At 41.9% G+C, this 24,234-nt stretch overlaps 3 protein-coding genes and 1 non-coding gene across 6 annotated transcripts in view; all 4 read right to left on the reverse strand.

Annotated features, from left to right (window-relative positions):
• Positions 1 to 7,765, reverse strand: part of LUC7L2 (LUC7 like 2, pre-mRNA splicing factor) — a 28,917-nt gene extending 21,152 nt beyond the window's left edge. The window contains exon 1 of one of the 3 annotated variants that reach the window (XM_056481868.1): positions 7,383 to 7,765. In XM_056481868.1, coding sequence (XP_056337843.1) covers positions 7,383 to 7,443 — 61 coding nt within the window. In that variant the 5' untranslated portion in view covers positions 7,444 to 7,765. The remainder of the gene's footprint in view (positions 1 to 7,382) is intronic. The other 2 variants (XM_056481869.1, XM_056481870.1) reach the window with 2 other exon arrangements.
• A 2,145-nt stretch (positions 7,766 to 9,910) lies between these two features.
• FMC1 (formation of mitochondrial complex V assembly factor 1 homolog) lies at positions 9,911 to 10,620 on the reverse strand. The gene is made up of 2 exons (XM_056481871.1): positions 10,258 to 10,620; positions 9,911 to 10,166 (listed from the first exon to the last, which is right to left on the reverse strand). Exons 1-2 carry the CDS (start codon positions 10,618 to 10,620, stop codon positions 9,972 to 9,974), a joined length of 558 nt encoding a protein of 185 aa, XP_056337846.1. The 3' UTR covers positions 9,911 to 9,971.
• A 192-nt stretch (positions 10,621 to 10,812) lies between these two features.
• TRNAR-CCU (transfer RNA arginine (anticodon CCU)) lies at positions 10,813 to 10,885 on the reverse strand. Its single transcript has one exon. It is a non-coding gene; the product is annotated as a tRNA-Arg (tRNA).
• A 391-nt stretch (positions 10,886 to 11,276) lies between these two features.
• Positions 11,277 to 24,234, reverse strand: part of UBN2 (ubinuclein 2) — a 51,380-nt gene continuing 38,422 nt past the window's right edge. The window contains exons 15-17 of the mRNA XM_056481867.1: positions 22,148 to 22,394; positions 21,376 to 21,465; positions 11,277 to 20,423 (exon numbers count right to left, since the gene is read on the reverse strand). Coding sequence (XP_056337842.1) covers positions 20,368 to 20,423; positions 21,376 to 21,465; positions 22,148 to 22,394 — 393 coding nt within the window. The 3' untranslated portion in view covers positions 11,277 to 20,367. The remainder of the gene's footprint in view (positions 20,424 to 21,375; positions 21,466 to 22,147; positions 22,395 to 24,234) is intronic.

The raw sequence follows: 24,234 nt of genomic DNA on the forward strand, positions 1-24,234 counted from the left end.
CCAAGTGGCTAGCATGATAATCACAACTACCAGCCTGAGGAAGACAGCATAGAGGGCGGAAAAAAAGTGGCAGCAGCTGATCAACAACAGCCTCAAGAATACTTTACACATTTGTATTTATATTTTAAACATTCACTCTTTCTGCACTGTGCCTTTATTCAAGCGTTTAAAAACCTTTCAGAAAGCTTCCCTTACAAATATGATTGGAGTATCTGCATTTTCTTTTCTACAAAAAGCAATTTTATACATTTGCATTTCTTTTTAATACATGCTGTTTCAGAAAGAAAAGTCTTTTTAAAAGGAAAAGGTGTCATATACCACATTATAATAGTGACTGCAGCTCATTTGTAAGTCTGATAGCCTCAGGGAAAAAAAAATGCTTTTGTTTCTTCATGCATTTTGTGAGCTCCAATATTCCTAAATAGTGCACACTTCTTGGCAAAGTCAGAAGATTTATTCTGCTGCTGACATACAGAGGAATCATGCTGAGGGGGTGATGGCCTGGGATCTACATAGGTTGCTGGGGTGGGGTGGGAAGAGTAAAATCTATGGATCCACTATGCACCTGACACTCTGCCTACAGCAAATTAGATTCATGCAGATGCCTTCTAAGAACTAAAACAACACAAACAGATGTGTTCTTAAGCCAAGGACCTCTGCAATGCAGCAGGTAACCAAGATGATACTTCTGCTTGTCAAACTGTAGGGAAGTTGATACCTTCTTTGTATTGTCAAACAAACAATTGAATGCTAAATCTAAATACTGAGTACAAAAAAAAAAGTTTTATATATTCTGTAATAAGAAAATAATACACCCAGGCAACAAGTAGCTGCAGTCACCTAAGTTTTAGAAGTGTTCTTGAGCATTTATGAAGAAGACACTATCACTGATATTTCAGACCTTATTACAAGTTCTATTTTAATAGGTAAATAATTAAATTAGCTCAGAATAGCAGCTTATTTAACCCTGCCTCTGAAGAACAGCAGAATATCCAACTACTTGATCTTTAAGACTTACGCTCATTAAAAAAATGAAAGTAATTTACCAGGAGTCAACATCTATTACTGTAGGCCATCCCTGTGCTTCCAATTAGATTTTTTTCCACTAAATGAAAAATCATGTGGAGGATAAAATTTATATGGAGAAACGACAAATTAAATTTTCCCCAAGAAGCATCAGCTTTCATTTTACTTAAGTACCTGTCCCAAACCACATTTCTCTAAGAGATTACTTTCCTGGTAAACTGAGAACTTTGAAACAGAACTGAAAAGAAAAAAAAGCAAAACACCCAAGAAACATCTATACTTGCACATTTCATATCCTTTACAAGCATATGGAAACTGCACACAAGATACACAAATATTCAAGAGATTTTGGCAGTAATGCAAACTTTCTAAAGGAAGTTTTCTGTTTTGTATAAAACATACCGAGTACAGAATTAACATCAATATTCAAGACCAGTGCATACTGCTGATAAAAGAACATCCAAGGGTTAAGCTTACAATATGCACTTGTACTACACAACTCACTTTGAACTTCCAAGTCTAATCTATTATCAAGCCACCACAATTTCATTCCTGTTCAGTATAATTTAATCACAAACCAGCAGAATGAACACTTATGCATCAACAATGCTTAGCACAGTAACATGCTTGGAACAATGACTTCTTTGATCCAGCATCTCGTACAATTCTGATGTACCCTAATACAGTACTGGTCAACAACCCCAAAGCACTGATGAGCTTTATAATCCAACTGTAACCTCTAATTGTAAACCAGTGGTGCAATCCATGCAAAGGAAACAAAGTGAATTTTCATTTTCATGCTGTTGACTGTCTGGATTAAGATACATTAACAAAAAATGGTTAACCTCCACTGAAATTTTTAAAGCATGAGTCCCAACATGTTGGCAAGGGACTCTGAAAGCTTTACTCAGAGAGACCTACTAACCGGGTGGAGTATGTGTTTAAAAACTGTATCAAATTCCACCCGCAGAGCAATTCCTGCCTAACCAGTACCCAACACCATTATTTAACTGAGGCTTATGCAGGAACAGAAGATCCTGTTCCTGCTGCACAGTGAATGGGCAGCTAATTCTGTTACTCTTGCCACTGACACTGGACATGTCCTGATCCTAACACTTTTAGAATAATACATATTTCTAACCAGGACTGCTTCTGTTTTACACAACTGAAGCAACACTAATAAATGCAGAATATAATGAAACCATCCTATAGCTAATGTATGACAAGTGGAACAAATATAGGAATTGCTTTCCATTTGCTCCTTCATAAATGCCAATTTAGACAGTATCCCAAGTACAGAATAATTCAAGTCCTTCACTGTTCCTATAATTTATAAGGTCTAAGCTATCAGAACTTTATAACAAAGCCAGAAAATACTAACAATTCACTAAACAGAGTCATTGCTCTTAAAATATGACCACTCCTGATTGACAAATAAAACACCTTCTCATGAAGTTTGTGTGTTGCGACTACTTTGAGAATTCTGAGCTGTTTTTAGTTCAACACTTTGGGGAGGTTTTGCAGAAATTCCTGTATATGAGATATTTTTCTCTGACTTTGCTGCTGCTATATATTTGAAAGCAGAGCTCTCAGAAGAGTCTCTTGGCTCCCTAGCCTGGCTCTCAGCCTGCAGCTACACAAATGGCTACAGAATCTTCAACAAAGATCTATCAAAGTTTAAACACACATATCACCTTCTACCTCAAATCAAAGTGGAAACCAAAATCTACCTAACCCTGCAGATACCAACATCAATGTTCCACCCATTGTTAAGTACACAGAAATTCTTCAATAATCCCATACTAGAACAAAGAGATTAAAAAACAGGTTACAAATTCTGGATTACACCTCTGTTACCATATAAAGGTGTACCACCAAACACAGGATGACTAAAATAAGCACAGGAGTGTCACTTCAATGAGGACAGAAAAGTTGCACATTACTAACCACTACTAAGGATAACCCAGAAAAACCAGTTATGATGATGGATGCAACAGGTGCAAAAATATGCACAAACTTCAAAGGCAGAAGAAGATGATCTACAACAAGAAAAGTGTGTTTGCTAGTAACAGCTGAAGACCTGAGTTAAAGATTTCAAACACAGCAGCTCAGCTCAAAAAGCTAGCAGGTGAAACAAAAGGAGGTGCTGACTGTCACCTCGTACATACAGCTTCTGTCTGAAGGCTCCAGAGATTTTTCTGATAGTCACATAGCACAGTACTTGTTAGGATGCTTTGGAGAACCTTTCCATGACCACATGTAAGTCTCAGAAGCATGCACACATTCACCTGTCTCATTAGAGAATCTAATTAACTTTGCTAGATTTCCATATTTCTAGAGTACAGTCTAATTTTGAAGTGGTGGCAATTATTTTAAAAACATAAGCCACCATCACATTTCTTTGCAACAGTCAAGTCTTAGAAGTTTCAAGATGTTGTTTGGCACCAGGGCCATTGGGATCTGCTGTGTCTGCACTACTGTCACAAGGAATGATCCTGCTTCACCCTCTGCTTCCAAACAATTCCTCAGGCCGACTCCAGCACTCACTCCTGCAGCAAGGCAGAGCACGTAACCGACCTGGTGGAAAATTAAAACACTTGGGCAAGATAAGCTGATTCAAGACAAATTGAGATCCTTCCCATCGGGCCTTTTACAGAAAACTTTTCAATCTCTGCCCATTTAAACTATATTCGGTGGGGGGGAACAGGACCCAAAAACAAACCAGTCCTGGGGATACTAATATCAATTGTTAACATTTCACACAATTTGTGACTCAATTTACAGTTATGATCCTATTTGTAAGGTTCGCTCCTGTTTTCTGGAATAGGGATGGCAAAAGCAGGGTTTACCCAAGCATACTATTAAAAAAAAGTTTACACAATTTTACAGTGGAGAAACAGTATTTTTAAAAATGAAAGTCACACATTTCTATGTGCAATTACAAATTCCTGTAGCTCTGGTCAACAACAAAAAATTCAACTTGAACTAACCCTTTAACTATTAACATATGGAATAAAAACTCCTTTAGTTTATGTGCTAATAATAAAACCAAAACAAAAATATTAATATATAAGTACATAAGATTAGCACCTGGTTTTCAGGCACTACTTATTTCTCAGTATTTGGAAAACCCACATTATATATTCAGTAATTTATATTTAAAGCCTCTCCAGGTATGGCAGAAGCCATATGGTATGAAGATATGAAGGTAGAAGGTATGAAATGCCATTTCAGAGATGTTTTTTCAGCCTGCAGTCATGACTATATTAAAAAAATCCCAGCTTCTTACTAGCATTCAAATGAAAAGTACTTTTTTTTTTTTTTTTAATTTCGGTACAGTCCACATTCATTTCAGCACAGTCCACATTCATTTCAGCTTTCTACTTATCAGAAAAGTGTGCAAGAGAAGATTAACCTAGGTAATACACAATGTACTTTCAAAAACCCACATGCTTTTATATAATAATTAATAAATGCTTTTCCCAGGTGCGTCAAAGAACCACTCCTGCCATTCAGACATTTATTTCTATTGACATCCCCAACACAACTGCTTTTCAGATAACCCAGATGTATTCTAAGAACTGCAGCTCACTGGCAAGTGCCGAGCAGCACCTGCCAAGTGCCCTGGGTTCCGCTCTCTGTCAGGTGTCTGTCACATGTGCAAAGGCAAGCACGGAGCAGGGGGCACTGGGCCAAGAGGCTCTTCTCTAACAGAGATTATTTTTCATTAATATTCTTAGTTTAGCAGGTATTTTTTGAATCACTGTGACCAATACTGTGCTTTCTAGGTGTTCCCAGAGCTTAACACCAAATCCATCATAACACTTAATCACTACATCTTCCAGGCTTTTCCATTCTGGCCCTAGGGACACCAGTTATAATGAGTGTGCACACTGTCCCACAAATTACAGCCTACAGCTCATCTCCTAAAACCATGTTTGAGCATCTCACTGTGGAATATTCAGCAACATTTTCAGAGCATATTTTTTATAAATGATACTATAACCTAAAAGGGGAAAAAAAAACCCCTACATATATTCAGGCACAGCCACTGGTTTTAAATCTGAGTTTTTTCTATTCCCACTGAAGAGATAAATCCTTGATCTACCTGTTCTAAAATGGGAAATTTAAGCCTTCATATTCTAGGTTTCTCAAAAAAAACCCTGAACAAGACAAAACAAAAAGCTGCCAGACCTTGTGAAGTATAAAACTAAGAAGTCCTTTGATAATATTGAACAATATAAAACAAAAACACTGCCCAGGAAATATTATTTTTTCAGAAACTCTATTGCATTTTAAACTGTACTGTGCTGCCAGGCAAAGCAAAATCAAAGGCAATGGGGACAAGTGGTGAAATAAAGTTCTGATCTACCAAGAAATTTAAAAAATTGCACATTTCAATGAAAAGCTGCAATTTGCATGTCAACAGAAATAGACTATTTGTCAAATGAAATACAAATATTGAAGAAACCTAATGACTCCAAACCCCACTGTTCTCAAGGTTAGCATATTTCAATGACCTTGAGCCTGGCCTTGGATTTTTTAAGTATCAACTCTGCAAAAAAAGATTAATTTTCAATCCCTGTGTACAATTCAGTTTAAATGATGCTCCAGCTCCACTGAACTTTTTTTTTTTTTAATTGAACGATGTTACACAGAGATCTTCAATCCCATCATGGAAGCCAGTCTTATAAATGTTCTTTTCTCCTTTCCCTTCTCCATCCTGCCCATTTTGTTTAAATGCTTCCTTTCTAGCTAGTTAGTTTCTGAACAGTTCAGCACATGTGGTTTAGGAATTACAGGGTAAGCATGAGGGGGTATACAATAATCAACACAAAAATTGCCTTCTTACAAAGTCAGAGAAAATATAGCCTGAAATGGCTTTTCCTGGTTTAGATTTTAGTCACTTAACATTTCTGGGCAGCTGTCTCAAGTAAATCACACTCTTCTCCCACCATCACCAGAAAATACCTTCAGAAATTGAAACAGCTCCTCCAACCCCCCTTAAGCCTTCTGTGTAGTCTTAGGGTAGCACTGAGACAGCAATCTGGGTGCCAGCACTAGGAAAACTTGAGTTTCATAAGCACAATGTTACTTTGCCAAGCATTCAGACATAGGCAGTCACAACAGGAAGTATTGGAAAAATCTTGTGGAGCAAGACAGAACCACCCCAAATTAGATCCTGTATGAAAACTCACTCAACACCCTTGCTCTGGAAGACAATCTTTGCAGAACATTAATTTAGAACTCAGCAGAAAGCAGTCATGATACAAAGAGTATGCATAAACCATCTACATTTACTCAAAATTCTAGATTATACTAAAAAAAGCTGTCATATCACATCAGCCCAGCCACAAGAGATGATCAGGACATACAAGGTCCTGATACTTCCCACATCCTACTCGGTGCAAGGGGAAACAGGTAGGCGTTAATTCACCAAGCTTCAACAAATGGAACGTGTCTGCAAGAGTGAGTACAGACTGAGTATGAATACCACATGCAGAACATTTAAATTATCTCTAATTGCTGCCTACCCTTGGGTGCAGTATTCTCTTGTCTGTAAGTTAAGAACCGCACAGCATAATTGGAACTGCTCTTTTCTAGCAGCACCCCCAGCTATTTGGGTTTAGGTGCCGGTTAAGACTTTCATGCTGACCGCGCCACGCACCCCGACAGGAACTGCGGGATGCTTTACGCAGCAATACTCTTCCCTGTGAGATCGCAGAGCGACCTGAAACCTGACCGTACACCTCGCATCTCTCTCTGGGTACAACTGCCTCCAGGTGTTAAGCTTTTACTTGGCTGTTTAGGGCCTATTTTTAAAAGAGTTTGTCCACTCGGGTCAGTTGCATATTGAAATAGAAAGCAACAGCCATACCCGCCTGCTGACTGACACGATGGTTTGGGCCAGAATTCAGACAAAACTATAACGACACAAAACCCCACCCTGCTCTACTGAAGGGACTCTTGGATCGGGGGGATTCTTTAGCTCGCTGTGTCCTCCCCTTGATGATCAGAATCTCGCCAGCCTGCGTGCCCCTCTAGGGCGACGGCGCGGGAAGGCAGCGCGCCGTGGACACCGCCAGGAGCGGGGCTCCAACAGCAGCAGGACCGCCAGCGCGGCCCACGGACAGCGGCCGGCGCCGACAACTCCGCGGGGGGAGGCGCTGCCCGGCTCCCCCCATCCCGCCGCTGCCGGCCCCGGCAGCCCCGCCCCGCGGGGGGTGCGGGGAACGGGCCTCGGGCCTGCCAATCACGGCGAACACCGCCCGGCCCGCCCGCTACCGCCGTGACCTCCGGGGCTGCGGCGGCCCCGCCCCCTCCTCCCCGCCTCGCCACGGCCAGGGGGCACTTACCGTCCCGGGACGTGCCCATGAGCTGGTCCAGCATGGCGCGCATCTGGGCCTGCGCCGACATCTTGAGCGCGGGGTGGGCCGACGCGGCCCGGCCGAGTCACGCCGACAGCGGCCTACAAGGCCCGAGGCGCGGCGGGCGCTCGGCCCTGCCCCTCGCGTCACGGGCGGGGCCGCTCCCCCGCGGCCGCGGGGGGAGGGAGGGAGCGGGGCTGCCCCCGCCTGGCTTTCCCGCAGGGAAGCGGAGCGGGAAACTCGCCTCGCGCCGGGCCCGGTGCCGCCGGCTCGCGCCCCCACACGCTCCCTTCCTCCCGCTCCCTCCCGCGCCCGCCACGCGCGCGCGCCGGCGGGAACGGAAACCTGCGCGCACGCGCCCTGCGCTCCTTCGTCCGCTCCGCGACGTCAGCGCGGACGGGGCTCGGCGCTCGCCCATTGGCCACGGCCCGCGCCGCTCGGCCAGTGACGCACCACGCGGCCAGACTCCTGATTGGGCCGCCGGGCTGGGCCCTCGGGGCACGCTGATTGGCCAGGGAGGCCCGCGTGACCGGGGTGACGTCACGGTCTCCGGGTCAGCGGCGGCGCCTGGCGGGTCGGGGTCCCGAGCGGCCGCGGGAGCGCCGCGTGAGGGGACGATTCCCTCTTGGGGATAATTCCCTCTTGGACTGACGGGCAGCACCACCGCAACGGCCCCTGCTGCTCTCAAGTGCCGGCTGCCATCGTGGTGAGACTGCAGTACCCCGCTTATTGGAGAACCTCCCTTAAAACTGAGGTTACTGCCATGTGTAGCTGATAATTCAACTTACAAGGCACCAAAATCCATTAAAAAAAAAATCCTGAATTTTACCTGTTCTAACGGCTGCGTTTTGTGACTCTCCCTTTGTCAACCGTCGTGTTGGCATCTAGTGCCCAAAACCCGTCACAAAGATCAGTTCTAGTCGTCCACAAGCGTTGCCGTCTTCAAGGTTGGCTCCATACGAGTGAAAAAAGACAACACACAACCTCCCCTAACAATAACCTCATCCCAATTTTCCCTATTTTAGAATGACTTGCAGAGAAGATGCTCTTCTGTAACACGTTCAGGAAAATTCTCCACCCAGTGCCCTTCAGCTAAATGGAATATGTCCTTGCTTTGCTTTTTCTTTAAATTTATTTTTGTTAGTCTTCACTTTGGATTGAAGGGGAAGTAAGTGAAAGAGACACCAATGCTTGTTAGAGCTATCTATTTAGTACCTTGCTATGCCTAGGGGAAATTGAGAAATTTTAGTGACTATTTACACCAACACTATAAACATTTTAGCACCTTCTACTCTTTAAAGAGCATCTGTGTCTGTTCGCTGTTTTTTTAATTTCCATTTTCATTAAATAATACAGAACAAGCAGTGTGTCAGCCATTCTCAGTGTGTGGGGACATACCACAACTCTGAATCTGAAAAGAGGTTGATACTTTCCCATTCTTTACATATCAATGCTTTTCAAAATAACTGTTTAACTAGTGAGACATTGTAAGACTTGCAAACTGGAATTTTGGACAACAGAACCCTAAAATTTGTAGTTCACATCTCCTTACCTTAGCTGAGCAGCCCAAATCCCAGTTTTACAGATCCATTGTGGATTCTATCCACTATAGTCTGGGCATTAAATCATCAAGTTTTAAAACCAGGGGAAGGAAGAAGTAGACTTAGATAAACTGATTCTCTTTGCAATGCTTTTCTGACAGAACACTTTGTTTTCCCTGGCAGTAAAAAACCCCCAACAAACACACTCTTTTCTTAAGGGTCGCTTCAAGCTTCTCCCCAGGTAAACATCCCATTTTTATCCATTTAAAGTCATTCATGTTACATATCTTGCACATAATTCAACACTCTCCTGTGAACAGCAGCAACTCAAGACCTTTGATAAAAAGAAACTTTGCAAGGTGAGAAAACGCAGTCCTGTTTGTGTAGCTCATGTGACTGGCTACAGTCAGTTCCCTTCAGCTTTTCTGATTCAGTGGGTGAGGGCAGCACAGGAAGCCTGCAGCTGCATTGTCAACTTCTCAGGGACACTGAGAAACATTTAACCATTACGAATTCATCTCTCTGAATCGCTACTGCTCACTCGTCGCCATGGAAAAAAGCAAAAAAATCTTACAAGATGGAAGAGGCTTGTGCCACTGCAGCGCTCGCCAGAATCCACAGATGCTCCACAGAAGAGACCTTTGTTCTTGGGAGAGTAGGAAATCCCACATATACAGAATATGGCTGGAAAATGCTTCAGTAAACACTGGACAAATTCTCTCACCTACTGCTTTTGAAACACGTGGGGAACCACGAACCCCTGCAACCCCTTAGACAAGCAGCTCACCAGTAAAGGCTGAGGTGTTTTTTCACTACAAACAACTTCTCTGTCAACCCGTGGAAGGGTGCCCGTCACCACACACGTTCACAAGGACGGGATGGGCATCTGGGAAGCCTGATAAAGGGAGGGGGGGCTGGTTGTTTCCAGTTATGTCTTTTATAGCACAACCGAAAACTGACAGAGAACCCAGCCCATTGCAGTAGGTCTAGGGTATCCATTTATTGATGAATAAACACTGAACACAGCAGTCCCGTCTCAGCCCTTTCCTCCCGGCTGCTGAGGCAGTCTGAAGCCCACCAGCCCGGCGACCTCCTGGGGCGAGCGCTCGCCCCGCCCGTGGTACTCGCGGTGCAGCGCCTCGTGCTCCCGGACGCTGCGGAGCAGGCACAGGTAGGTGGCGGCCTGGAAGTGCAGCTCCTGCTGGGCCCGGCACAGCTTCTCGCTGGTCACCTGCGGGGAGCGGCGGTCAGGGCGGCCCCGGGGCCCGGCCGAGCGGCGGGGGCTGCCCGGGCAGGGGTGGGAAGGGGAATCCCGCGCGTACCCGGTGCGCGCGGAAGGCCGAGAGCACGTGGCGATAGGCGGGGCTGTCGCGATAGGAGCGGCCGGCGGCGTGGCGCAGCTCGCGCAGGAGCGCGCGCAGAGTGCGCAGCGGGGCCCCGAGCGCCGCCATCTTCCTGCCCAGCGCCGCCCCCGGGCCTCGCCCTCGCGCCCCGGCAGTGCGGGCAGCCGAGCGCCGAGCGGACGATCGCCTCCTCCGACGCTCTGCCGCCCTCCCCCGCCATTGCAATCCTCGCTGGTCGAGCGGCGCGGCGGGCCGTGCCCGCCTCACGCAGGGCCCTACGCCTCTTCGCAGGGCTGTGGTAACGGAGCGGGAGCACCGGAACCCCTCCGAGAGGCGGATCATACAGGGGGAAACCGAGCTGGGCAGTGGGCGCGTCCCCGCGAGTTTGTGGGGTCGCCGGTTTAAAAGGGGCTGCTGTCCCGCTGTAGCCGGAAGCGGACGCCGAAGAAGAAGCCGATGAGCTGCAGACGCGAGGCAGCCAGCGGATCACAGGCACCCGGAGAGGCGGCGCGGCTCGAGTGCAAAAAATGTACCCACCCCAGATGGGACTCGAACCCACAATCCCTGGCTTAGGAGGCCAATGCCTTATCCATTAGGCCACTGGGGCTGGCGCACAGAGACAGTTTCTGTATACTAACTTATCTCTTGTCTCCGCCCCCTTTCTGGTAATGAAGACCGCTGATTGGGCAGCACCGCCCCGCGCGGCTGCCGCGCGGCCCCCTGGGACCCGGGGCTGAGGAGCGGGCGCGGTGCCTCAATGGCGGTGCGGGGCTGCGCCTCGGAACAAGGCGGTGCTCCCTCAGGGGAGCGGTCCTTCCATACCGACCCTTCGGCGGCTTCAAAACGCTGGTCTTTGCACACAGTATTACCCTTGCTCGGGTGGTTGCTCTGACTGAAGGAGGGCCCCAGCTCCAAAATAGAAAAAGCCGAGAGAGGCCAACCCTTGAAGTAAAACCTTTTCCCATTTTTATTTTTGTGAGAAATCACAGACACAGGGCTAATATGTACATTCCTCTTTATTCAATACAGCACAGACACGTGACACATAAAAAACAGAAAAGTACACTCATGAAAAAGCCTGTCGCAGTCAGGGACAGGGAACAGCTATGCCGAATTGAGTAAGGCTCCTGCTGCAGAACAGGGGTCTGCCGGCAAGGGTGGATCCCAGAGCAAAGTCTGCTGCCAAAAAAAGCTTGCGCTCCTTTCAGGAAAGCAGAAAAGGGCAAGTCCCTTCCGGAACAGGTGAAGGCAGCGTTACCTGCAAGGTTCGCAGGATACGAACCCCGTGACTGTGTTTGGATCAGAGCACTGATAAAATGAAATGCTCTCCAGTTATTCTCGCAGAGGACCAATAGTCCTAACCTCTGAAAACATTGGACTGCTCAGGGATAGGAAACCTGAGTACCTGGAAGGAGTGAAAATGTCAAGTAGTCACACAGAAGAGAGTTAAAATTAGCCTCCCTGACAGGGCTCTGCTAGCCACAGCTGGGAATGTGCAGGGAACTACCCGGTTTCCCAACTAACAAAAGACTAACAGCCATTAAACTGACCAGAACAATATACGCATTTGGAACTGACGCAGGCTTTTGAGGCAGCAGCTTCTTCCTTTGCCTGCTTCAATTCAGGATGGAGATAATGCAGGCACCAGTTCCTCTGGCAAAGAGCCTTACACACTTTTAAAAAATTAAAATACAAAAAAGGGAGACAGGTGTATTTACAAAATCCATGGCTGGTACAGTACATCATTTTTAAGACACACTAAATGCTACAATCTTTCAGGTCCTGAGATTATTACAAAAAAACCAAACCCCAAAACAAAACAAAAACAAACCCCAACAACCTAAAACTTGTGTTCAGGTCCAGTTTCATAAGGAGAGAGGAAAGAAACCACACATTTAAAATACAGTATCCCTTGAAGTCATTGGAACACACTTCCCCTAAAAAATCCAAATTAAAGTGGTGCTTACCACCCAAATGTAGCTGCATTTGGTTGCTCAGGCTTGTTGTCACAAGAGGGGAGAATTTCACGGGGCAGTTTCCCTGGAGAGCTCATCAGGTAAGCACAAAGCTGTTGGGATCCTTTCTCCATTGCTAAGCCCTATGATCTGGAATGCGCAAGTGTTTTAAGGAGGAAGGTGACTTCGTACAAATGCGTGTTGGACTGAGGAAAGCATCAGAGGAATCACCAGCTCAAACAGGTTTGCCATCTCGTAGGAACTGTGCACTCCTTTGTTAGAAGCTGAGGAATGCAGAGAATTCTTGCTGTGATTTAATACGTGTTAATAACAAAAAAACTTCTCTAGCTTTTTGTGAAAGGCAGCAAAACAGTTTCTCAGCTCCTTCATTGTCTGGGAGATCAAAGCAAGTCAGGTAGAATTAAACAGGCTATATCCAAACTTGCTAAAATATATGTATATGAAGTGCCAAACAAAGGATACAGAGGCCAAACTGCTGTTGAGGGGATGATCCTCACTACCATTAGCTGTGCAGGGCACTCTACTGACCCTCTTTTATGAGGCAGGCCTAAAGGGACTTGTACCCACATCTGTTTTTGTTCCCCAATGAAATATACTGAACATAGAGATTTTGTATCATCAGAAGTTATCATCACAGATGCCCTTTTATTATAAGCACCTGACCTTAAGCTAAAGAATGGCAACATTTTAAGGATTACTCATTAAATGCTTCTAACTCTCAGTAAAAGACTACAAGAGACAAATCACATTAACAAGGATACTAGTTTAACTGCTAAAATATAGCGCTCCTCAGTAGACTTTTGGGGGGTAAAAAGTAATAGTTAACTTTGTTGTTTTGTTTTTCTTTTTAACAGTAGTCCAAAAATAAAATTTCTCCATCTATTTCCAGTACAGATCTTGAAAACTATGCAAGAACATGGTACTAATTGCTACATGATGGAATCACCGGCAATAAAACACATACTACAGTTCTCACCTCTGAGCTAAATTGTTATTTTGTAGTTACATACAACAAGACTAAAAGACCAGTGAGAAATATGTGGGGACTTGTGATTCAGTTTTTATTTAGCTGGTAACTCCCCTTCTTTAGAAGCAACTTCATTTCATTGAGAAATTAATTTAATTCACTTCTGATGCTGGAAAGAAACCTGGGATGTCTCATGAGTTTCTTCCCAAATGTGATCTGTACATTAAAAAACACTTCTGCAGCTTCTTAACCCAATTGTGAGAGCTGAATATTCTAAAAAATTCTCAGACTAAAACCTGTCACAAAAAATGATTTTTGCTTCCCTCTCAAGCAACTTCATGACACTTGACATTACATGTTGCACCAGTGAAGGGTTTTTTTAAAATACAATTTTTTTTTCCACGTTAGCAAAAAGTTCTGCATTACAGACATTCAAAAATACTCCATTTTCTTTGGGTAAAATTTCAATATGTGTTAAGAGGGGTAGCTGGGGAAAGGAATGCATGTAACACTGAAACATGTAAATACTTATCTGCATAGCTGATATTAGTGACTACTAATCAAACTAAGGCCTTATCTGGAAAAAGCTGAGAACACAACAAAGTTTATGCCCCCACTCTGGTGAAATCTGCTAAGACTCAATGAAGCTCTGTCTCCCTCAGCAACTGCTCAGTTTGGCCTATGATAGTGGCATCTCCTGACTGGTTTTGGTTGATTCTCTCCCACTCTTTTTCTCTTGGTACTAGACAGTAACAATTATGACTATCTATTGATAAAATGCATTTGCACACATTGTTAGGAAGAAATAAAAAAAAACCCTTTTAGTATTGCGCATGATAGGAGCCAAACAGAGTGTACATTGGTTGGGATTACTTCACCATGAAGAAAAACTTAGTAACTAATGGTTATTGTTTAAACAGATGACTGTAATGGAAGAGACTGAAACACTTCTAAATACAAAACATGGTGGTGGTTGGGGTAGAACTACAGCTGTCAGAAAGGGCTACAAAATAGAGGCCTATATCCTCAACTACTGACAAGATTAACACAGTTTTACTAAGGAGTGTGCAAAAACAGTTGCAGGGAATCTTTGTACTTCCCCAGTTTTGGGCCAGTTCCAGGCCATATTGATCTCTCAGCATAACTCACAGCAGCACCAGGGCTTTCTACAGCCCCAAAAGGCTATTACAGCAGCAAGGGATAACTGCATCATAAAAAAAGGATGATGAAGCCTCACCAGAAGTTTCCACAAACAAAGCATTCCCCTACACAACAGTTATCTTTCCAGTGGCCCAGTAAGCATACTTCTGGCTGCTTCTTTTGGCAGTGATTTCTTAAGCAGTAGACAGACACAGATTTTTACAACAGCTGCACTTGTTAGACTGCAACAGTCAGCTATCATCACCAGCTTTAGATTCCTCATCCCACAGATCAGCCTAGGATGAAGAGCATGTATGTTCAAAAGGAATTAACATAATTGGTGAATGTGGTAAATTTCACTGAAGTAATTTCACTGATGCACTTAAGACAGATTAAGAAGTACCCTCAACTACCACTCCAACTGGCTGAGCTACCAGCAATGGTCCTATCTTTCACTGGCACCATTAGATTGGTAGGAGGAATCCACTTACGGCCTAGTCTACACAACGGGTTAACTCAAATATGTGAAGAGAAGTCAAGAACTAATTTAGGCCATTCTTTGCCACAAGAACATCTATGGTACCAGAGTTTCAGTTTTCCACAGTGGTTCTCCACCAATGAAGGACTCATCATTCCATTCCAACTCTGCAAAACAAATGCTTCCTTTTCATATTGCAACTCAAAATTAGATCTTCCATAAGGGAAGCACATCACAGAACTAGAATAGTCTAGTGATGCATATGCACGTTACTTTAAGTTTACCACTTGGTCAACAAGTGAATTGCTACTTTCAGGTATTCATGTTTATAACAATCATAAGTTAGATAGCTCCTCGGCACAAAGCTGTTTAAATCACTAGATCATCTATTACAGATACCTAATTTTGTCCGAGAACAAGGAAACAAGTACAGATACTAGTATGAGGGTTTATCTGCAGCTAAGAACACATAAACTTATTGTTCATTATAATAAGAGAAGAAACCACTAATGAAATCTCAAATTGAGAAGAAGTACAACTAGAAAAGTTGTACAACTACATCATGTTGAGTGACTTAGGCAGCATGTGAAGCATAGCTAGCTCTAAATTCAATTAGCAGCTGCACTCTTGCAAATTTTACCAAATTCCTTCTTATATAGGATGCATGGTGGAAAGTGACAACTTTGGTAAATATGAGATTCCTCACAGTAACTGGTATCAAGCAGATGTGACCAGGTGCACAAAAGATTCTTGTAGTTAATTCAAATATGTTGCAAGCTGCTATTTTAACTTTATTTACCCCCCAGCTCCTTGGGCCTATCAGCCACACATCTCTGCCTCAGACTTAGTGATTGTGTGAAGCAGTCCAGTAATTAATAAGGTTGCCAAACAGGGCCCATAATGTTTTACTTATGACCTAATTAAGAAACAAATTCAAACCCGTCTGAGAAAAATTCTGAAGATTGATTCCCATTAGCCACTTCCTTTCTCTCATGCACATTTACGCACACTCACACACTTTTATTGTTCTGCCATCTTTGCACAGACATTCAACCTTGAAGTAGCATTTAACAGAGCCAGGAGAATGGAGAAGGATGAACAGGTTTCAGGAATATTGCTTGTGTGAGTGTGTGTGTGAGATGCACAAGCACACGGAACCAATGCCACAGTACAACAGCTGTGAAGTTACACACATTACACACTTGGTTTTGTTTTTTCTTTACAAAAGGGAAAAAAAATAGAATAACAGCATAAAGCCATCTTGGCAAGCTTTAGATTTTCCTCCAAAATGCCTTCCAGCACTTCAGGATCTCTGAGAAAAGTTTAAAGAGGGTAGGGAAATAAAATTAAGAAAACAAAAAAAAAGGCACTTAAACAAAGGACAAAGGCCTGAATCAAGTAAGTCATGAAGGGTAACAGCCATTTCACCAGAGTTTGGACCAAAGTCTATCAACCTTTTTAAAAATTTCTGTAAAATTAAAATTGCATAAAGTGTTAATTAATCAGTTGTTTACCTAATTATTTAACTTTCATTTTACGAAAAAAACCAGACAAAACCAAAACAACTAACAAGCCCAAAGGAAAAACCAAGTGTCCCTTTAATGATTTTCCCCCCAGTTCAGCAACAGATGAAAGTTAGGTGTGGGAGGAAGCCTTCCACATTTTGGCTTGGTTGTAGGTTTTCCCTGCAATGCCACCTTCAAAAAAATACAGAACAAAAGCAGAAGAGGGACCACTGTGCTTTCACCAATTCACTCAAAAACAAACAAAAAACCAAAACAAAAAACCCATCAACCCAAACACCCGAACGCTTCTAATCGAACAGTGGGCAAAAACTAATCAAAAGAAGAAAAAAAAAATCTGTAAACTAGATTAAAATTTGCTAATAAATACAGCCAAAAGTTCATTTTTACGAATGTAGCAGCAAATGTGATAAAGTTAGTTGGAGTCCAAGGTGACTCCCAGAGGGTTACTGGTTCGCACAACTGATGGCAGCTTGGGAGAGTTGCAGATTTCTCTGTTTTCATGTCCTCAAGGGTCTTGCACCAAGTGGAGAAGGAGTGTGGAGGAAAGGTCAGGTGATGGGACTGCAGGAAGGAACAGGCTTTTAGCACCTGTCCCACCCTTCGATCTGTGCATCAGATAACTTTGATCAGATTCAAACACAAAGCAGAACCCAAGTAATTAAAAGTTACTTCTGATTAGCAGAAAACAGATGTGAAACCCACAGCATTCGCACTTGTGACTCAAATGATTAGTATTTAGACATTTTTCTCAAATCAACAGAGAAGGCTGGACAAAGTGACTTAGGCCATTTGTGTCTTGGAATTGGAGAACACTGCAGTTATAGTCCAAAGTATCAGGAAACTCTGCAGCTTGTTTTTCATCTTAGCCTGCCTTCTTTCTTTGCAAGAATCTCTAATGATTTAAAATAGCTACCATGGTTTCTGGGACTTTGGATCACATAGCAGGGAATACTACCCAGACAGTTTCAACATCTAAAACCTATGTTTGAAAGTTATTGCTTGCATTTGTTTGGGGCTTTCAGAGAGCTTGACATGTTAGCTCATATACAGTCCCCAAACCAAGTTCAGCCTTACTGCCTGGAAAAGACAGCTCTACTTGGCTTTCTTATTGCTTGTGAATACTGAGGGTTTATATAGTATGTACAACTACAGTTTATTTATTAACAAAGGCCCTTAAGAAGTAGTAAAAACCTTGGGGGGGGGTGAGGGGGGAAATGTCTTCAGAAGAGCTGCTGTGCTGAAAATAATAAAACATTAATCTATTTTGCATTCAAACGTTGCAGTAATATTTCCAATCCTGTCTATGCTACCTGCAAACGTCTCTGAGAACCATCTTATTATTTCCTTTGATTTGGCCTTGCTACGTTTAACCAGGGAGAAGAGAAAACCCAAAAATGGTTCCCATTCCCAGTGTTGTTCTTTCAAAAGATGATCAGGAGCATAATGACTAACAGGAGTGTAATGATTGATAACAGTTATCTGCTGGGGGGGATGTTTGAACTGATGTCACAAAATGTACGGTCATCTTTATTTTCATCATTCTAGTATCTATTTCCACAATAAATATTAGTTTACTTGTTTCCCAAGACTGAGAAGCTCAATAGGACACAGAGACAGACTATTCCTACCCTCAAGATTTAGAGAGGATACTCTTCAACTGAAGATGAAGCCTACTTCCAGGAAGAAAGGAATGCTGAAAGGGAATTTGTGCTGTAGCAATAAAGGGCTCCAAGTCTCCCAGTCTAAAATTTCAGTAAGTATGAAGACAAAAGATGACAATTTGAATGGGATGCCTTGATGAGGAAAACACAGAAGAGGTAGAACTCCCTTAGGACAGGGTCCTTTAAATATATTGCTGCCCAATGGCTCACTGCCACAACTCCTGTAGCTACATGCATCATTAAAGTTCTCGGGTTTGACACAGTTCAGAGAATTAACATCCTGCCAGAACTGTTGGGCCTCAAAAAACGAAAGTTGGCTTCCTTCAACCCTTCCTGGAGAAAAGAAAAAAATATCAGATGAAGCCGGCACTCTTAAGAGTTTACGGTATTTTGACAGAATTTGTGCAGTATAAACGCCAGGGTCTACATAGCTGTATGTGTTTCAACTCCAAACCTCAATGGAGATGCAAACTTATCTGATCAACACACCACATAAACATTAGCACCAGCTAAAAAGCATTTAATTGGCAGATGCTGTGGAGTAAAACCAATGAACTAATGCATCTTAATTCAATCTGTCTTTCACAGAAGAGTTGTGCAAAAACATTTATTGCTGAGCTCAACCCAACAGTTTTATACTAAATACACAATATATATTATTTTAAATTTATGTATATATATTTATATAAAATTAAAATGAGCTCTAAATAGAAAAGAAATTGTTGTCTGATCTAATAAAAATAAATCACATGTAAAAGAAACCTGCAAGCTCTAAGTAATCTAGCAAAAAACATTGAAGATTCATTATTCAGGGGTCAAAGTCTCTCTAAAAGGTGTGAGATAACCAGTAGTGTCCAGTTCAATCTCAAGTCAAACTACCAGAAAAACCAACTACTAAGAATTCCAGCATTTCTGGTCAAAGGAATGTTTCAGGGTTGAAAGAGAAGGGAATCATACTGGTTTATTTGCTCCTTTTCCCTATAACTTATTTTAGTTTCTGCCATTCTCACCTTTTATCTCACAGCACAAGGGACTCAACAGCAAAGTTCTGTCCTAGTGTCAAAAGTGCAACAGGTGCTGGATGCTTCCTAATCTTACATGTGAACCAGTTGATGTATTGCTATCAAAGGGAAAAACAAAAACAACAAAGCCAGCTCTGCAGTCTTGTGCTACCATGTAAGAAAGAGTTCAGATAAAACTCCCCAGGCCAGCAGGGGCTGGAAATGCTGGAGACAACCCATTCAGCCCCCAGAAGAGAAGGCACCTCTGGTCGCTTTTGAACGACTCCTCTTTGGCTAATGCCTGAAGCAGTATTAATCTGACTCTGGAACAGGTCACAATCAGCTTTCTTTAACTAGCAAGTCAATATAATGCACGGCTTCTGGGAGGAGTTAGATAAGAGATGCAGCCTGAGAATCAGGAAAGAACTGGTTGTGGTTTAGGAAAGATATTAAAAGAGTACCTATTCAGTGGCAAATAAGTACAAGGTAAGAGGAAGTTTAACAAATGAAAATACTGAAACATTAGCATGATTTAAAAAGTGGGAAAGAAATGCTAGTCTGACCAATAAAATGTGGGTTTCTTTTCATGTAAATTAATTTCCATCCCCTTCCTCCCTTAAATAAGAACTTTTGTACTAAACAACACCCTGAAAATAAATCAAATAGTCTGTATCTCACATATTGATGTACCAGGAGATCTGTTTTTGAAGACAATCCTCTATGGAGGCTGCATACATCTTGTAGGCTCCCTACAGCCAAATAGCCTTCTAAAGCTGGATAAATGCCCGTTTATCAGAAACTGCTTTTGTTTAAAGGTTTAATTATAATGCAAAAGTATCCCAGCACCACCTCTATTCTACGTAACCTTTGGTCCACAACCACACTCAGGACCTACACCTAATCTTACACTGGGCACTTTGGGCACTAAGGAAGTGGATGATAGTGGATGATTCCAACTTATGCAATGAATAGAGAAACCTATTCTAGCTCATTTCACCATTTCCACTTTTCATTGGACTTCATCCAGAAACAGAATGTTGGTGCTGCTGTGGGTTTGACGATCAATTTCTTTTAAGAGCCAATCAGAGCAGATAAAAAATGTTTCTTTAGGCAATATCAATCTATGACCAGTCTGCATGACCAGGAGGACCAGTCCTCCTTTTCCTTCTCTCTTTGATCAAGTATTATTTTATTTCTCTTCTTCCTCTCACCACAGTGCTTAGGATCAGAATATGTAAACATTGACAGAAACAGCAGCCCTGTGACAATAAGCACTTTCCCAACTGGGCAGATTCTGTCAGCCAACCAGAACTGCTTCAGCTCCCTTGCTTGTCCAGAAGTCACTGGTTTTTCCGCTGTAACTTAGTGTCCCCTTTACTTTGGCCTCCATCTGTAGCTGAGACAGAAAAAGGAAAAAAAAAAGCCATGAGTGATCTTTTGGTTTTGTAACTTACAGTAGGAGAGACAGGAATTTGGCAGGTTCAGTTTTAGCATCACCAAAAAAGTACATTGTCTTTACTGAGTGTAAGACTTTGCATCTTTTCCATAGTTCATTTATTAGAAATAGAAATTTGTTGAAACCTGCTTCATACCAAAACACTGCCCAATTTTTCTGTACTGAGAACTCTTAAATGAAGAATGCCCACCAAACCACTGCCACCCTTCCCATTCCTTCTCCTGGCTCCTAGAAAACACACCACTGGTGACAAAGAAAGGTGTACACTCTAAACAGCACCTTCTAAAGCTTTCTGAAAATTTTCCTGCTCTAAGCCTTACAAATAGAAAAAAAAATGTTTGGCTTCAAGTGTCTCCTCTTAATAAAAAATATGCAACCCCTAGCAAGAATAAAATTCCTAAGGAAAACAGATATTCCATTAAGAGACCATCTCATCATTCACACGTGAATATACTCATAGAAGAAACACAAAAAAACACTTTTAGGTGGAAAGTCAGTTTCTCCTGAAAAGGGGAAATGAAAATTTTTTTTTTTAGTGTAAAAAACTTTATGCAGCATATAAACAATCATGTTAATGTCCAGTAAGTACTACTCCTTTTTTCCCCACTAGTTGAATTTGTACACTTTAGTTTCTAGAATCGCTGCAGTTAAGTGTTGGAATTTTTGAATTTTTTTGTTCCTGATGTTGAAGAGAAGTAGGGGAAAAAATAAATAATTCAGGTTCCAAAAATACTGCTACTATAGAGTTCTGCCAGCTGCTCCCAAAGCTTGTTCCTGTGTTGTGTCTTCTCTAACACACTGGTGTACATTATATTTCAGTCTAAAGCAGAAATCTGACTTTTAAGTTAAAATAAGTTTAAAATAAGTAATAAGAAATATATCATATCTTTACCTGTGTAAGCTTGCTGCAAGTGAGCAGGCAGAGGTGAGTGAGACAGCGTTGCTGCATGCTGAGCACCTGGCTGTAAACCCTTCAGTAAGTCTGGGGGGGAAAAAATAAGGCAAAGATAAAATATCTTGAGGAGAGAGGCAGTCTCTGTGAAATAAATTTTTGTTTTTACAGTGCAGCTGTAGTAGCAGGCTTATCTCCTCAACAAAGAATAAATACCTTATAGCATTCTGATGGCTGGAATAAGTCAACAGAGAAAAAGCTATTCAAATATAGTTAGTCTAAAGTCAGAGCAAGGACCATACCTTGCTACTGGGCTACAACTCTTCATATCATTTTGTTTGGCAGAAAGGGCAACATTTTATATGTCTTAAGAACATAAATAGCTTCTTGTAAGCAATCAGAGAAAAAGTGAATGTCATATTGGTTGATAGTTCTTCATAACAAGCTATTTGAAGTCACTGAGTTAAGGCTACTTTGAGGAATCACCATATTAAGTCTCTTATTTGAACTGTGACATTTTAAGACTTTTAAACTATACTCCTATACAAAAATAAGGTATTAGAAGTAACCCAAAAAAAGTACGTTCAAAACTAAACATATACTGTGAATGTAACAATGACACTTAAGTTTTTACCAGTGAAGGAATCCCATTTATTCTCCTGTAGGGATTTTCATGAACCAAATCTGAGTGTCTCAGGACTTTGCTTCCCTACTCAATTTCCATTTTACGGATGCATCTTTCCTTATAGCACAGAGTGATAATTCCACTCACTCTGAGTTAGGCTGTGGTGGAAAGCCGCTGAGGTAGATCCCGAGGTGGTTGTCGCTCCAGCTGTGTCCGTCCCAAAGCCAAGCAGCTCCAAGGGAAACTGGAAGGGCACAGTCACAGGAACAAGGCCACCCAGCATCCCAAAAGGAGTCAGTGGTGCAGACGTCACGTTCTGACTGGTTACAGACAGGGGTGATGCCATGAGAGTCAGAGGTGAGGCATTAGCCAGTAATGATGCTCCTGCTGTTGACTATGGAAAAAAAAAAGCAAAAAAAAAAGCAGTACTTCAAGATTTCTGAAGATTTGAATTGTACTCTTTAAGGGTATAAAAATCAACTATTCCCTGTTAAGTGTTGCTCTGTTGAGAAGTGTATTAAATTATTAATGAATATCCACCTCTCCACCTAGGAAGTCTTCCCAGTGTTCATTTGCTAAGCAGGAGCAATTATATCAGACATAAGAGCATGGTTCATCTACCATGTGTCTCTCATCAGCCTTATAGGTAATTTCCTTGATCTCCTTTCTAATTATGCACTGGTCTACAGTCACAATGCAATACAGTATCTTCTAACAGACTAATAATATGAAATTATCCAATCTGAAGTTCTTTGGAAGTACAGTATTACACCTCTACCCTCTCCAAATCTGGGTCTTAACAGAACATTATTTCTAAAGAGATAGCAGAGAAACAATGAATTTTGAAAATTAAGATTCATATGGAAGAATCCCCAAACTTAAGAAGTCAGGTTGGCAAAATGCATACATACATAACTATGTAGAGGTGTGTATGCACATGTCAGAGGAAAAGGCAAAAGAAAAAAAAAAAATCTCTCCACTCTATATGTCAAAATGAAGTTAAATTCACTGCAGTTTTAAAATAAAAATGCAAGATGAGGCAGAACATTTTGGCAACAACAGCTCCCAAATCGTATTAATTCTTCTAACATTAAACCAGCTCTTTCTTGTTTAACAATTTTTCTTTCACTACGTATACTAATACACTACTATATAATTTCATATGCTAATGTTCAGTTCTCTAATTATCTACTACAAAACAGTTAATATAGAAAACACTTTGAATCAGACTCCAACTCAGATATTGCCATTATTTGAATTTAAAGGACTCGGAATAGGATTTCAAATCTGTGCATTTTTACAAGTAAGCCTCAACTAAAGCCAAAACTTAGAATCATTTTAATGAACACATGAGCTTAAAATGAAGATGACATTTCACTGAGTTCTGTAATAAAAACTTACAGAAAAAGCAAAGTGATGAGATCTCCTGGCATGGATAACATTTTTATTACCAGTTTTGGCCTTAAGATGTTCCAATGAAAGCAGCTAAAGAAAGGACAGTTGCTTCTTATGAGAAAGCACAGTATTTTAATACAGTGGCCCTGTAAAGGGCATTTACCTACACATGAAGTTCCTAGAAAGTGTTTATATTGATCATCTTAAAGGTACCAACTCCTACAGCATATTCTATTTCACAAGTAGAAAAAAAAAAACCAAAAAGTATCAACACACTATTCTTTTGCCTTTAGAAGTACTAATTTCACAATAAGCTCATGTACAAAAATACAACTGTTCATTGTCTATGGGCAACGTAGAGGGCAACAAAACAAAAGCCATACAGTAATGTTTTGCAACTGTGAATTCGTAAAGTGCCTGAAAACAGAAACTTTGTAAAGTGCTCTGCCAAGATCTTGCTTACTCAAAACGGAGAAGAGAGAAGTACAGTGAAGAAAATAGCTTCAGAGCATGCCCTAAAGGAACTACAGTTCAGTTGTTTCTATTTAACTCATGTACCAGAGTTCTTAAAAGGGTTCATCCTGGTCATGTAGCTCTGAGTCATTATGATCCTTAAAAGTTTAATACTCTTGAGCAGAATCTGGCTTAATGATAGGTAGAGCTTTTTAAGGAAATCACATATGTACACTTTGGCTTTGTGTCCTTAAGATGTAACTTTCTGTGAGGCTTCAGCAGGTATAAACTTGTATTCTGGTAAATAATTGTGACAATCAGAAGTGGAAAGGAAGGAAACATTTCTTGGAAGCTTCCTAGTTAAGGACACATTTATTATCACATGA

This window comes from Oenanthe melanoleuca, chromosome 1A, assembly GCF_029582105.1.
Source record: "Oenanthe melanoleuca isolate GR-GAL-2019-014 chromosome 1A, OMel1.0, whole genome shotgun sequence".
NCBI lineage: Eukaryota > Metazoa > Chordata > Aves > Passeriformes > Muscicapidae > Oenanthe > Oenanthe melanoleuca.